Genomic DNA, 15,697 nt, shown 5'->3' on the forward strand with positions numbered 1-15,697 from the left:
TTTCCTAGTTGTGTGATCATGTTGACTCGAAGGAAAGGTAATACTGTATCTCTCTATATACTGGTCTAATATTGTTTTAGCCAAAATTTGCCAAAGGGGGAGATTGTTGGGTTTTTGTATGATTGGCTACATTTTGCAAAAACATATTTTAGCCAAGTGTTGAGACAAGTGTGCTGACCCCAAGTGTTGTGACAAATGTTGTGACACTTTGGAACAACACCTGACTCTGTTCTGCGCGCGCCAGCTGGATGTTTTTATTTTCTACTCAATCTTTTGAAGATCTGTTTGAAGAATTATGTCAAGGTTTCTTACAGAAGAAGGCGCACGTGTTTAATGTGTTTCATGAGGCAGCCAAACCCTAGTTTTATTTTCCAAAGGAATTATATTTTTGGAAAATATATTTTTGCGGTTTCAAAAATATAACTATTGTTTTCAAAAATATATCACTGCTGCCGCAATTCTAGAAGCCCTAATTTTGTCTTGAAGCCCAAGTCATTCAACTACTATAAATACGAAGGCAAGCATATGGTTTCAAGCATCTAAAATCGAGTCTTACAAAGCGTGTGTTTTAGGATTTTAGAGTGTTAATTGTGAGCCTATCTTGTGTCTCATTGATGCAAGCTTAGGACCTGAGTGTTATTGAGTTGTAAGTGTGAACTTCTCCTAAGCTTTGAAGTACAGAGATTGTTCTATTGTGTTGTGTGGTTTACTCGCAAGCTTTTAAGCAAGAGTGAATCCTAGTTTCTTAGGAGTGTGTCTCCACCTGTTGTGTTTGTGAAATTGAATAGCAGCGCTGTCTGTGTTGCTAAGGTGGGAATTGGGACGGGGTCTCATATCTAGGAGTTCCTAGGTAGAAGGGTCATTGGGTAGTGATTAAGTGAGAAGTTGTAAACGGGTGAGTTTAGCTTCGAAGTAATACTGCTGATAGTGGACTTCATTCCTGGATTGGTATCCCCCAGAGTAGGCTTTAGGCTGAACTGGGTTAACAACTCTTGTGTGTTATTTACTTTACTGTTTGTATTGTTTTATGTTATTTGCTCTGTTTATAGACAAGTGTTGGCGCGCCAGTAACAACATCTGTCTACAACAGACAAGTGTTGCTACACCTTGAGCAACACCTGTCCACTGTGTGCCAGGAATTTCAATTGTTTCATTTCAAATGAAGAAGGACGCGTGGCAGAAGATTATTAGTATAACGTTTAAGTAGCAGTTACTTATGTTGTCTATAAATACTAGTTTGAAAGTCGAAATAAGGGTTACAATTCACATACACAAACTCTCAAAAACTCAAAGTACCCATGCTAAAGCGAGAAACGAGTACAACGAGAAACATGTATGAATTAGTGAACCATTATTTCTTATGTGTAAACATTTATAATTCAATGCAAAGTTAGATTTTTACAAAGTCATTACTTCTGAAGTTTTTCTCTTATTGCATTTAAATGGTTCGCTCGTTCGAGTGAACTTTCCTTTCATTCATGTTCAATTTATGATTTACATGTTTTCTTCTCATAGACTTTATTTTTACAAACCTTCGTATTTAAGACCTTTTTACTTTAAATACCTTTTCATAAACAAGTTAATGTTGCATTCAATGATGAACATTCAAAACTCTTTTAATCCAACGCACAAACACTTGTCCCGAGATTTACTAGTTGATCTCTCAAGTAATTAATTTAAACTAGCGCTTGTTTACCAAAAACCAGTGTAAACAGCGGCCCACCTCAGCGCTCCCCTAATTCCGCTACTGCGGCCTAAACCATTATTCTTTTAATAGACAATTTCATCATTCTTGACTACTCTTGTATTTTGTCGTGAATGATGGGTTATACATGCATGCTTTCAACATTTTCCATCATAAGGTATGAAAAATACTTACACGGTGACCCCATTCTATTTGGACGCACATAAAATAGATATTATTTAATTATTAAAAAAAATTATTTTTTTTATTTTTATTTTACTTTTTAAGTGATATCAATTTTTTTGTGTCCACACAATACTTTCTAGCTATAAGTAAATAATCATTTCCATTGCCCAGCTGTTCTGTTTTAACAAAATTAAATTTGAACTCTGCAAATTTTAGTAAATTTTTAACAACTACCAACTAAATTATATCCACAAAACTTTCATGATATAGTTTAAATTAAATCAATGAAATTCAGTTGAAAATAATTTTTTAAAAAGAACGAGCTTAAAGACTCGTGTTAAAATATAAGTGAAACTATATTGCTATTTTTTTTTGGTAGAATCTTTTTGATGACATACAAGAGAAAAAAAAAATTATTTTAGGACCGGATGTGTCTTTGTGTGGTTCCTATTCTATCACTTTTCTATTTTTTTTTTAAGAGACTATTTTTTATGGAATTTTTTATGTATTCCGTCTCTTTTTATTTTATATTTTCTTTGTGATAGTTCAATTGTACACCACCCCATACTTAGATGTTGCTAATTTCAGGAGCAACCCCATACTTAAAATGTTGTCACGACAAGAGAACTAGATCTCTACCTAACTCCAAAGAGGGTAAAAATATTTGTTTTTCAGGTCTTAGGCTTATAATGTGGTTTGTCACCGAAAGAAATGGATTTTAATTTTAGGCTCAAAGTGGTTAGCAATGGATAATAATAAATGGGTGGTTTGAAAAAGGCTCAGAGTTTAATGAATAAATTGCTTTAATGCGTATAAGTTAAACCAATTAGTCAGCAGAGAATTATCGCAAGGTTCTAGAAAATGAACAAGAAATAAAGGTGCGGAAAAGTAAATTGCGGAAAATAAAAGGTGTGTGTGTGTGACCACACGGGATGGTTAAGTGTGGTCGGATCCCTCCCTTACTCCTGCTTGGATGCTCAATTATTTCCCTCTATCAGGATTTAGACTATTGAAAATAGGTTAGAAGCAATATCATTTCCTATTTCTATTACAAGCTATACAAAACATAGTTAAAGGTTACCCTTACTCTATTTAGACACCATTATCTAGAGCTCCACTTTTTCGTTTAAACTTTGGTCTCATCACCCTGGTGACCCCTAAATTATAAGCTGTCACGTTTGCCTAAAACTAGTCACTCACTCACAAGCATACTCTGTAAGGTATAAATTATTGTCTGTTCTAATCATATACTAAGACCTCAGATACTGAATTATTGGCCCTAGCATACCGTCCTTCGTTCGGGATTACTAGCTTCGTTTCCTATGCGATATCCACTAGGTCCTTAGATTTTATTCTATTGTGATCAATATTAAAATAAATATAAAATCGGACAATAAAAGAGTTTATAATAGAAATAACTGAATCTAAACCTAAATAATATAAATTATACAACCAAACATTCGTAAGGGAGTTCCTCGACTCCATTTTTAACATAGGAAAAATAAATTACAAAAGCAGAAAGAAAAGAACATTGTTGGCCTTGTAGTTCCTTGGCCTCCTTGCCTCCTCCTTAGAGTTCTCCTAACTCTGGAATGTGTTGGAATATTTTGGAATTTTTGTGAATGAATAATAGTGGAGGAATGAGGCTTTATTTATAGTTTTTCAGCTGGGTTTGGGCTTTTTCTGCGCATCCATCGCACCCATCATGTCCATGATGGCGTGTATTTTTGCCTAATCATGGCCACGATGGATCCCTATCGTGGTGCGATGGAAGATCTTCTTTGGATTTTCTGCGTATTCTTCAAGTCATCATCGTGCCACGATGACAAGCCATCGTGCCACGATGGAAAAGATTTTCTGCAGATTTTCTTCAATTTAACCGTCTTCTCATCGGGCCACGCTGAGACTCATCGTGGGTACAGTGGTTGCGCTGCTTTATTACATTTTTGCCCTTTTTTGCTGCTTTTTCCACTTTTCTTATTTCTGGGTCTTGTAACTTCACTTTTCCTGGTATTTGCTTGCTTTTGGGCTTCAATTACTATTAAAACTACTCTAATTTACTACTAAAAATATCATATAATTTGCTGTCATCAGATAGTAATGAGCTTTATTGTATTATTATTATTAACAGTTAATAGTATATTGTTTCCTTTTCTATGAAAAATATTGTTTATGTTTTTATTTCTATATTCCCAATTTTTTTTTGGTTTACAATGTTGGCAATGAGGATCGAACATAGGACCTCATGCATACTACCCAAATCCTTCACCACTAGACCAAACCTAGTGGCTTTATATATTCCTAATTTTATGCATATTCATTTTATTTTTTCTATAATTTTTATTGACAATTTGTTTTCCTTTCTTTTAATAGATTATTGAGTTGATGGTATTAATATGTTTTGTTGCTATTTTTATTAGTATAGGTTGTTCTGTTTTGTTGCAATCTATAATCTGTTTTTTTTTCTATTTTTAACCATATATTCTTTTTTATATTTATCTTATATTCTTTCTATATATATTTTTTTCTTATTTTTTTTTAGTGAAATTACAATAAAGAATATAAAACTTTCAACATGATTAAAAGTAATAAGGATAAATTGGTAACTATAATGGTAATCAATTTTAATATATTATGAAATTCTGGTACACAGTAGACAAGTGTTGTCCACGATGTTCAGACACTTGTCGTAACACTTGTCTTAGCAGTAAGAACAATAAAGCAGAGCATTACAAATATATACTGAAAAGCATAAACAACACACCTGAACTGTTAACCCAGTTCAGCACAACAACCTACTATGGGGGCATACCAAGCCAGGGATAAAGTCCACTAAATAGTATCAATTCGAAGCTAAAATCCTCTGTTTACAACTCCTCACTTAATCACTACCCGTGCTATACTTTCTACCTAAGACTCACCTAGGTATGAGGCCCTCCTCAATCCCTCTTCAATCACAGACAACGATTGGATTAACGAAACAATTCTGAACAGACTAGAAGACACACTTCCATGAAATTAACACCTAGCCAACGACTAAGTTCACAATTTGGAGTTGCTTAAAAGCTTCCTCAAAGTACAATACTCAACTCATTACCTACAGGTTTCTGAATGAGGACACGGTGACCATCTCACAATCCGAGCGGTTCACTTTACACCAACTCTCCTAGAGAGTGGCTTAAAGACAAGAAACCCTTAGAAGACTACATCTTTGTTATTCTATTTTTGCTTCAAGTTTCGGTATCTAAAACAGGGTTAGCAGAACCCTTTAAATAGCAGAGCCTTGCGGGCTTTTCACAATGCTTCAGCTCCAAGAAATCTTCTAGATGCAAAATATATATTTTTACCAAATCTTTCTTTGCACCAAATATTCCTCCCATAAATATATTTGTTGTAAATATATTTTAAAATTAAATCTTCTAATCTTCTTGAAGCACAAAGATTTATTTGAAATAAATCTTTTATATTTTCTACAGCAATCTTCACAAGATATATTTTTGAAACAAATGTTGTATTTTCTAAAAGTTATTTTATTCCTTTAGAAAATAGAACTAGGGTTCGGTTGCCTTCAGAAACAATAGACCACGTGCGCCTTGTTGTGTAAGAAACCACGAAATAATTCTTCAATCAAATCTTCGAAAGATTGAATGTAAAATAATAAAACCAGCTAGCGCACAGTCAAACACACAGGTGTTGTTCCAATGTGTACGTACATCTGTCTCAACACATGATGTATGCACATATGTCTCAACACTTGGCTAAAAGATGTTTTTGCAAAATGTAGCCAACATACAAAAACCCAACATATTATTATTAGTAGATAAAAAAAAAACCACAATTTCAACTAGGCATGGCAATAGGGCGGGACGGGGACGGATTTTGTCCTCCCCAAACTCAAACCCATAAAGTTCGGGTTTCCTCAAACTCATCCCACATTCGAGCGGGGATAAAAATGATAACCTCAAACCCATACCCAACGGGGATCGGGTATCCCCATCGGGTTTCAAGTATCCCCATTACGCCTCTTTCCACATGAATTTAGATTATATTTTAGTATTTGTTTATTAAAAAAAAAAAGTTAAATGTCCAAAATTATTTTCTCTCAACAATATTTTTTTAAATAAAGAAAAAAAAAATAGAGAAAATGATTTGTTTAATACTCAAATTTAAATAAAAAATAAATATATGAACGTAATTTAAGAGATTGTTTAAGCGTTTCTAATTTAAAAGCGGTGAAATCTAATTTTTAGTATAAGCGGGGCGGGTTCGGGGTGGGTATCAATGTACCCATTACCCGCCCTAAATCTTTTGAAATCGGGGAAAACCCAAACCCGAACCCAGTCAACTCGGGTTTTCCCTGTCAAAACGGGTATGATTTGGGTGGGTACCCGCGGGTATGAGTTTTATTGTCATGCCTAATTTCAACGCTTATACACACTCTAGTGCTAGACGGACCAATACTAACCAAGAATAAATCTATACTCAAAAAATAACCAATCTATGCAAAAGAATTAGCAATAATATATATATATATATATATATATATATATATATATATATATATATATATATATATATATATATATATATTAAGGGAACCAAGACATCTCAACTAGCCAGATTGACACTCTTCAAGTTCACTTAACAAATAAGCTTGTTCCAAGTATTATTAAAAATAAAAATAATAATACAAACAATTTGGAGGGTTAAGCCAAACCACAAGTTGAAATAAAGATACTGTCTCATTAAAATCTTTTATGTAAAACCTTAAAGGAATAAAAAGGATAAGAGAAAAAAGTGCAATGCTCCAAGAACATAAATTAAAAAAATTAATATCTCATATTTTCAATCTTTGTTAAGTCTTACTAACCCCTAATCCAACCTTATCTTCCTCCTAAAGTGTGATCCCTAATTTTTACTTATTTCAATTTTTTATTTATTTTAAAATATTATTTTCATTCTTTGTTAAGTCTTACTAACCCTAATCTAATCATATCCCCCTCTTAAGGTGTGGGCTCCAATTTTTCTCTTATTTCCATCCCTTTTCTTTGTTTTTAATTTTAATCTCTTATTTCCAATCTCTGTTAGGTCTTACTAACTCTAATCCAACCCTATTTCCATCGTTATGATAAATACTTCCTCTGGTCATAAATATAAGAGGAAGTTTACTTTTTAAATTCATTGAGAATCTAATATATCTAGTCCATATTATGAACCAAATACATTAGATTTTCAATGAATCTAAAAAATAGATTTTATCTTATATTTAGGATCGGAGGTAATATCAATTAGCACTTCATTAAATTTTTTAATTATATGATTTGCATTATTTGATACTCCGTATAAATTAAATAAATTATGGCACGTGCGAATGCTCAGGTAAATGTAAACCAATTTTATTCCTAGAAAAAGCAATATCAATACTAGTAGGGATAAAGTCCCACCATAAGGAGCCTTGAATTTGTAAACCGATATTAACAATATGATATTAACAATATCATCAACACAATAATTTTCTTCACAATAAATATAAGATATAATGAAATGCATATTCAGATGCATATGTATTTCAGGCACTTTGAACTTATCACATTATTTGTAGGTATGCGTAAGTCGTTATATACTTATATGTTTTATGCGTAAGTCTTTTTATTTTTAGTGGTGTTGAAATTATACTTGAATTTTCACTAGTGCAGAAAGGGGTTTCCACTACTGGCCAAAGTGACTTTCCACGTCGGGTAGTGGCCAGTAGTAAATGCAGTCGTCGTTGTAAGTCTATACTTTCCACGTCGGGTCGTTTAATACCCGACGTGGTATCCTAATTTCTTCAGTAATTTTTATTTAAAATTTGGTGGAATAATTGAGCAATGTATTGCCAATAATGCAAGTACTTTTGTAGAACTTTTTGCCATTATTTTTTCACTACAAAACTCCAAAAGTAAAAAACGTAACTAAGTTATTATGACATAAAAATAAGATAGCTAAACATGGTAGGGATTTGCGAGTCTCTTCTAACTTAACTAAAGTCATGAGTTTGATCACTGGTATGTAATACTATTAAAATTCTTAGTAAGAGTTTGTCATCAATTTGTATCTCACAAGACTTAAGGAACTAGTCTATACAATTGCGCGTAAACCCAAAAAAACAAAAAGGTATGGATCTCATCCTCACATCTCTCGCTTATGTTGATCAATGTCTCTTCCAATTTCAATACCTCATCTTTCTCACTATATTCATTTTAAATGACAGATATAATACAACTAGAAACACAACACTTAGATAAAAAGAATAGGAGTATTCATATATAAACCAATTCAAATAAAGATTAATTTCAAACTGACAAAAAAAGTTGAACGTTCTGACAAAAAAATTAATAATTTGAAAGTTAGTCATCATTCAACAGAAGAAAAAAACGATTAACGACAAATACAATAGACACAAGGGTTAAGTCATGTCCCTCGCACATGTTTCATGCTTGTGAAATTAGTACTATGAACGTAATCCTCTCCCGTGAATGCCCAAAGAGTTAAAATACTCTGCACTATAACTTCATTAATAATGTCTCATATGTGATAGAGAAAACATGTTGAGAAGGTAAGGATGTTACAGAGATTAGCAGAGACAAGACAAAACATTTTTTATTTTAATTTTGAAAAAGTAATAATTATTTTTGTGTTGTCAAAATTTGAGGTTTAAGGGCGGATGCATGTACTAGTGATTGGGGCTCAAGCCCCCACACTTTTTTTTAAGCATTGGATACTATACTCTGGATCTTTTGAAAATAGTTTAAAGATAGAGTTTATTTGTTGTGCATTGTCGGTGTAAAAATTCTTTACACATACATTTAATGATGTGTTGTCACATCATTTAATGAATGTGACACATCATTTTTTTTTAATACCATACATGATCTGTCAGTATATTATTAGATGCATGTGTAAAATAATTTTACACTGACGATGCATATAAATTAAATTTTTAAAGATAATGTCAAACAATGTTATGTCCTCCTAAATCTATAGATATAGTTTTTCAGAATATTGATTTTGCCACACAAAAAAATTTTAGCGACAGTTTATTATCCGTCCACCTTTCATTTTAGTGCAAATTATTTTATATATAACTATACTTCTATCAATTAAATCATTGTCTCAATGTCTCGTAAGTTTAACTCAGGCAGGAACATTGCATTATATATATACAGGGGGTTGGGGTTCGAATCTCGCTCATCTCACTTATATACATTAATTAAATAAGAATGATAATTAACTTATATGTGACGTCTAACATGCACAAACCTCTCAAGTGGTGCATGATGCACATGTAGTGAATAATATTATAATAAATTACATCCAAAAATTGCTTTCTATCCGGTGGTCAATTCAAAGTTAACTTTCAAGTCCTTAACAATTTTACTAAACAGGGTATTCGCCAAAATACGTTGGACTTTAGGGGTGACGATGTGCTTGCTAATGAAACTGCTAAAGTTAAAAGTTGAAATCATACCACGGAACCCATCCAAAACATTGTCAAAATCAGAGTCCATATCAGATACTCCAGTGTTTCTCAATATATAAACGAGCTAGCAATTAAAATGATAAAACAGATTTTTTAAATTTTTTTAAAACAAAGCCAGCCTAATTTTTTTAATTTTTCAATTAAGTTTTTTTGTTTTTTTTTCAAAGATCAATTAAGAGAACTTGAGATTTGTTAGCATGAAACATATGCGGAAATGATATGTTTTTTTAATAGATAAAACATTTTACCATTATTGACTTTTGTATTGTAGTGAATGCCACGTGATTGTTTTTCTTCCTCTTTAAATAAGTAATCAATTTGTCCTTGTTAACATAAATCAATTGATACAAACAATATGTAATGTATGAAATGTTCATATGTTTAACTTAAGTACTGAAATTGTTAAGTTAGAATGTGTGAGTTTTTACTATTTTCTCATTTTGTGTATCTACACACAAAAAATAAAATTGCATGTAATTAATATAATGGATTGGAGTTTGAACACTGATACATTCATTTATTCACTTTAAAAAAATTAAAACTTATAGCTATTAGACCATCCGACTAAAAAATAGTAATCAATTTCAACAACAAATGTCCTAAAAATTACATTACATCCACTTTGGATCGAAATTTCATACAACTTGGAACCTAAAAACCAACCTAAAAGAAGAAAATCAGACATAGTCAAGACCAAGTTGAGCAAATAAAGCAATATATATAGAAGAAGGCTCCCCACATATTCCAATCTGATAATCAAGTTCATAATTAATTGCCGAAGTATCTCCATGAGGTATAACATATGAAAGATGTCTTTAAAACAACATAAGTGTCATATTAAGGATAACTTAGATGTGCAATATAATTCTATTTTGTTTATGGTAAATTACCTTTAAGTTTGGTCTATCGACACGACTCTTCTCTGTGCAAATTTTGATGAGTTGTCCCACACTTTTCTTGTAAGTACATATAATTATTGTCAATAATTTGAATTTAGCAAACATCATTTATATATTATGGGAATGTAAAACGTACCATCTGTGATTAGGGGCGGAGCACCTCATGGGCTGGGGTTTCAAGCACCCTCAATTTGGACCACTAGAATTCTTTAACAGGTTTCAAGTTTGCGGGGGTTTTAAACCCCCTCTATTTGGACGATCCAGAATTCTAATTCAAATATCCTTCTTAATTTATTTTTTTGAAGCATCCCTTCTAATGTTTTATTGTTTAATATTTATTGTGAAAGTATTCAAGTATATTTTTTTTAGAAATAAGTACTCAAATTTTTATTTAAAATAGAGTTTGTGTATAAAAATTCATGTTTGATCAATCTTTTGTTAAAAAATTTTAAATTTATTTATTGAAAATGGTAATGGTTCACCTATTGACTCTTTTTGAGATATCTATATTAGACACGCTCTCAATATGATATGTCTTTTTTTAGTAATTTTTTTTTTTTGCATATTCGATTTATATTCGTAGAGGTCCGCCCCAACTTTTTGGGCTAGCTCCGCCACTATCTGTGATTCATGGTATAAGTAAAGTAACGTTAAAATAATATGATATTTTCATGTAATCAATATAATGGTGAAGTTTGAACATTGACACACTTTAAATACATATAAAAATTTAAAAAACTTAGGTTCAAAATCAAATTCCTCTAAATCGATATCTCTCGCAATTATCAAATGAATTATATTTACAAGATTTCTAAAATCTAGTTTAAATCGATGAAATCGAGTTGAGAATAATTGTTTCAAACATTACAATAAAAAATAACCAATCCAACTACAATCCTATGCAAAACCAGTATTAATTCAAGCTTATTCTTAAATTTTTTAGGAATAACTGAACAATTTCTTAAAAAAGGATATATGCCACATTATTTTTTTGTACTTGTATAGTAATTGAAGTTGCATGGAATTTTTTTGTCATGATTTTCATTATAAACCTCCAAAAGTGTAGCTAAGATATTAAGACATAAAAATAAAATAGCTAAACATGGTATATATCTCATATTCTTCACTATATCCATTTTCTTAAAAACAACACCAACTCTCTAAACATAGAAAACCAACGCATCATCAAGTAGCATGCAACACTTCCAATGATATTAACCAAATAAAATGTTGTATAGTTAAACACTTAACTAAAAGTTTAAATTTTAATTTTCTTAATGTATATTTTTTCTTTTATTTTTCTTTTTAATTTCTTAACTAGTGAGTACACTAGTTAACAAGACGCTAACCAAAATAACCATTTTTTTAACGGCTAAATTTTATTAATAATGGAACCGAGCCCAAGACGAGCACGGTACACATAAGAGTACAACACAAAGTAAGAAATATAAATAGCGTAACACCTAAATTCGTCAATACCAATTCAATTACATCCCTTAAAAACCCCTAACCAAATCGCTCCAAAAATACAACAAAAGCAAAAGAACCACCTGTGCCAACACCCCAACCATCCTTCTCAACAATAAACCTCGTCGCATCAGCCACAACCGAAACGACAACCCCTAAACCAACCAAGAGTCGCTGCACACCATACATAAAGACCCAAATCAAGAACACCATAAGTCAAACCTATTGGGATATCAGAACCACACCAACTCAAAAGAGAATACGCAGAGTAGCCAACAATCACGAAGAACAACTAAACTCAAAACAAAAACACACAAAGCCAACGACGTAAATGGCTAAAACCACGGCAACACGAAATTTTTGGAGAGAGGCGATGAAGCTCCGCAGAGGTTCTATTTTGACAGTGAGAGAAAGATTAGCCCAACAAAGAACACCTTACAAATTTCAGTCACAAACCAACTTAATTACAGCTTCCCATCCCCGACAAAATGAATGCAGGTCATAGACTAAAAGAATGAGGGAGAACTCACATACTAACATTTTCTCCTGACTTCTGTTCGTCTTGTACAGAGATCGGTTAATTTTAATAATATAATTTGTTGTTAAAAAAAAGAGTAACATATTGCAGGAATAATATATTATTAGTGATGTAGTGTTCAAAATAAAATAAAATTAGTGATATCTTTTAATTACAGCTCAATTAGTAAAAAACTTTAGAAATATTTGATACTTCTTCATGTTTAACAAAAACGATTAAATGCTGCAAAAAAAAAAAAAAAAGGATTAAATCACTCGCACGAGTTTCATGCTTGTGAAATTTTTAACGTAATCCCGTGAAGGCCCAAAATGTTCAAATATAGTACACTATAGTCTATACGCTCATTATTTCTCTAGGAGAATACTTTTGGCGCATAATGCATTTATTTATCGTGCGCTATTTTGGTTTCTTATTTTATATTTTATGTTATTTAAATAGTGAATATTATAAAAATAAGAAATTTGATAAAAAAAATATTATAATATGAAATACGTTATAAAAATAATTTTTTTTTTAAGAAAGACACCTCTAACATGAAATTTTCAACATTTTACAGTGAAGTTATAAAAATAAAAAATTTGAGAAAAAAAATATATCGAATGCGAATCGCCAAATAGCGGAAGGGGAATTTTTACATAGCATTTTATTTTTCTAAAAGTGGTGTCATTTCTAAGTACCAAAAATAACCAAGCTAGCTACATACAACACCAAATAACCAAATTTTTCTAAAAGTGGTGTCTTTTCTAAGTACTAAAAATAACCAAGCTAGCTACATACAACACCAAACCAATATTCAAGATTAAGGGTCGTTATTAGATATTCGGTGTATTAAAAAAAATGTTCGGTCTAAAAGTGAATTTTATTATTTTTAGTAAATTTTAATAAAATAAAAAATTATCCCACCTCTGAGAACAAATATCCTAAATGTTTTAACGAATTATTGGATGGGTCCAATATAATTTTTTTATACTTATTCCCAATATTAATAATGCAAGATGCACCATGTGAATTTAGCTCAGTTGATAAGGATATCACATTATATGTACATAAGCCAGAGTTCGAATCCCGAACACTGTACGTATTCATCTTTAAAATGAATTTTCTACCCACTAAACTACTCGACAAGAATAAATAATGCAAGATACATGCATGGATTTATGCCATGACTTTTCACTATAAAAGTGCCAAATATCAAGACACAAAAACAAGATAGCTCAACATGGCATCTATCTCATCCTCACCTCTCTCACTGTCCTTCAATGTCTCTTTCAATTTCAATACATCGTCCTCTTTACTATATCCATTATCCCAAAAACAACACCAACCTTCTAAAAATAGAAAACCAAAGTACCATCAAATATCATGCACTTCCAATGATACTAACCAAAATAGCCCTAAAGAACAAGAACAAAAACCATCACCTAGAAGAAATGTTCTAATAGGTATAGGAGGACTTTATGGTGCTACCACTCTCACAAACAACAACTCATTAGCCTTTGGTGCTCCAGTGCCAATTCCAGATCTCACCGCATGTAAAGTTCCAACACATTTACCAGAAAATTTACCTCAAATCAGTTGTTGTCCACCATTTTCAACAGACATCATAGATTTTAAGTTCCCTACTTTTAAAAAATTAAGGGTAAGACCAGCTGCACAATTAGTTAATGATGATCATAATTTTTTTAGTTGCATTATAAAGAAAAAAAAAGATGATAATTTTGCAAAATACAATAAAGCCCTTGAACTAATGAAAGCCCTACCAGATGATGATCCAAGAAGTTTTACCCAACAAGCTAACATTCATTGTGCTTATTGTGTTGGTGGTTATACACAAGAAGGGTACCCTGGCCTTGAACTAAGTGTTCATAAGTCTTGGCTATTTTTGCCTTTCCATCGTTGGTATCTTTATTTTTATGAGAGAATCTTAGGTAGTTTAATCAATGATCCTACTTTTGCCATACCCTTTTGGAATTTTGATGCTCCTGATGGCATGCAAATTCCTTCCATTTATACAAAACCAAATTCTTCCCTTTATGACTGTAAAAGAGATCCCAAACATCAACCACCAACACTCATTGACCTAGCGTTTAACAGAAACAACCCTAATCCTAATCCCAGTGTAGAAACCAACCTTTCTACAATGTATAATACAATGTTCTCCAATGGCGCGACCAGTATACAATTTCATGGAAGCCCTTATCGCGCCGGCGACCAACCTGACCCAGGTGCCGGCTCAATAGAAAATAGTCCACATAATCCTATTCATGTATGGTGTGGTGATCCAGGACAGCCTAATAGAGAGGACATGGGACATTTCTATTCCTCCGGAAGAGATCCACTTTTTTATGCTCTCCATGCAAATGTGGATAGGTTGTGGTCTATTTGGAAAACATTAGGTGGAAAAAGAAAGGATCCCAATGATGATGATTGGTTAGAGACTTCATTTCTCTTTTATGATGAAAATAAGAATCTTGTTAAAGTGAAAGTCAAGGATGGTCTTGATGAAAGAAAGCTAGGTTATTGTTATCAAGATGTTGACATTCCTTGGATAAATTCTAAACCTAAACCTGCTAGTAGAAGAGTTCAGTCTAAGGGTAAGTTGTTAACACCGAGAAAATTTGTTGATAAGTTTCCTATTGTTTTGGATTCGGTTGTGAGTACTATCGTGAAGAGGCCACAGAAGTCGAGGAGTTCGAAGGAGAAAGAAGATGAAGAGGAGATTTTGGTGATAGATGGGATCGAGTTTGATAGCAACATTGAAGTGAAGTTTGATGTTATTGTGAATGATGAAGATGATAAGGTGATTGGAGTTGGAAATACCGAGTTTGCTGGAACCTTTGTGAGTTTGCTTCATGGACATAATCACGAAAACAATAAGAAGGAGAAGAAGAAGAATACTGTTACTTGTTTGAGACTTGGATTAACCAATTTGTTGGAAGATTTGAAAGCCGATGATGATGATAGTATTGTGGTTACATTGATTCCTAGATATGGGGATGGTGTCAAAATTAGTGGCATCAAGATAGAATTTGAAAATTGAAAAAATTGTTAGTTTCCTTTATCATCTTTTGTTTTCTTGTCAAATAAATGGTGCAATTCCATTCTCAAGTTGGTGATTGGTGCAAATGAGAAAATATTGTTAATATATAACGTCTTATTAAGAAGTTTTTCTAAGTTAATAAGTTTATAGAAAAATGCTATCAAAAGATGGCCAACAATTTCTCTAACATATAGGTGGGGATCGTATTTAATTTTTCAAAAGAAATAAATAATTAAATTGCTAACATGCCATTTAAAAAAATTAAATTGTTAAGATTTTATTAAGAGTATAAAATTCACAGAAAGGGCAAAAGGAAAGGAAAGAAATAATACATGTACACCTGCACTGCAGGTACATAGCAAAG

At 32.1% G+C, this 15,697-nt stretch overlaps 1 protein-coding gene across 1 annotated transcript; it reads left to right on the plus strand.

Annotated features, from left to right (window-relative positions):
• The first annotated feature begins 13,474 nt into the window (after positions 1-13,474).
• LOC123887055 (polyphenol oxidase A1, chloroplastic-like) lies at positions 13,475-15,405 on the plus strand. Its single transcript, XM_045936328.1, has 2 exons — positions 13,475-13,960; positions 14,003-15,405. Exons 1-2 carry the CDS (start codon positions 13,513-13,515, stop codon positions 15,331-15,333), a joined length of 1,779 nt encoding a protein of 592 aa, XP_045792284.1. The 5' UTR covers positions 13,475-13,512; the 3' UTR covers positions 15,334-15,405.
• Positions 15,406-15,697: the final 292 nt, after the last annotated feature.

The sequence above is a fragment of the Trifolium pratense genome, linkage group LG5 (assembly GCF_020283565.1).
Source record: "Trifolium pratense cultivar HEN17-A07 linkage group LG5, ARS_RC_1.1, whole genome shotgun sequence".
NCBI classification, from domain to species: Eukaryota; Viridiplantae; Streptophyta; class Magnoliopsida; order Fabales; family Fabaceae; genus Trifolium; species Trifolium pratense.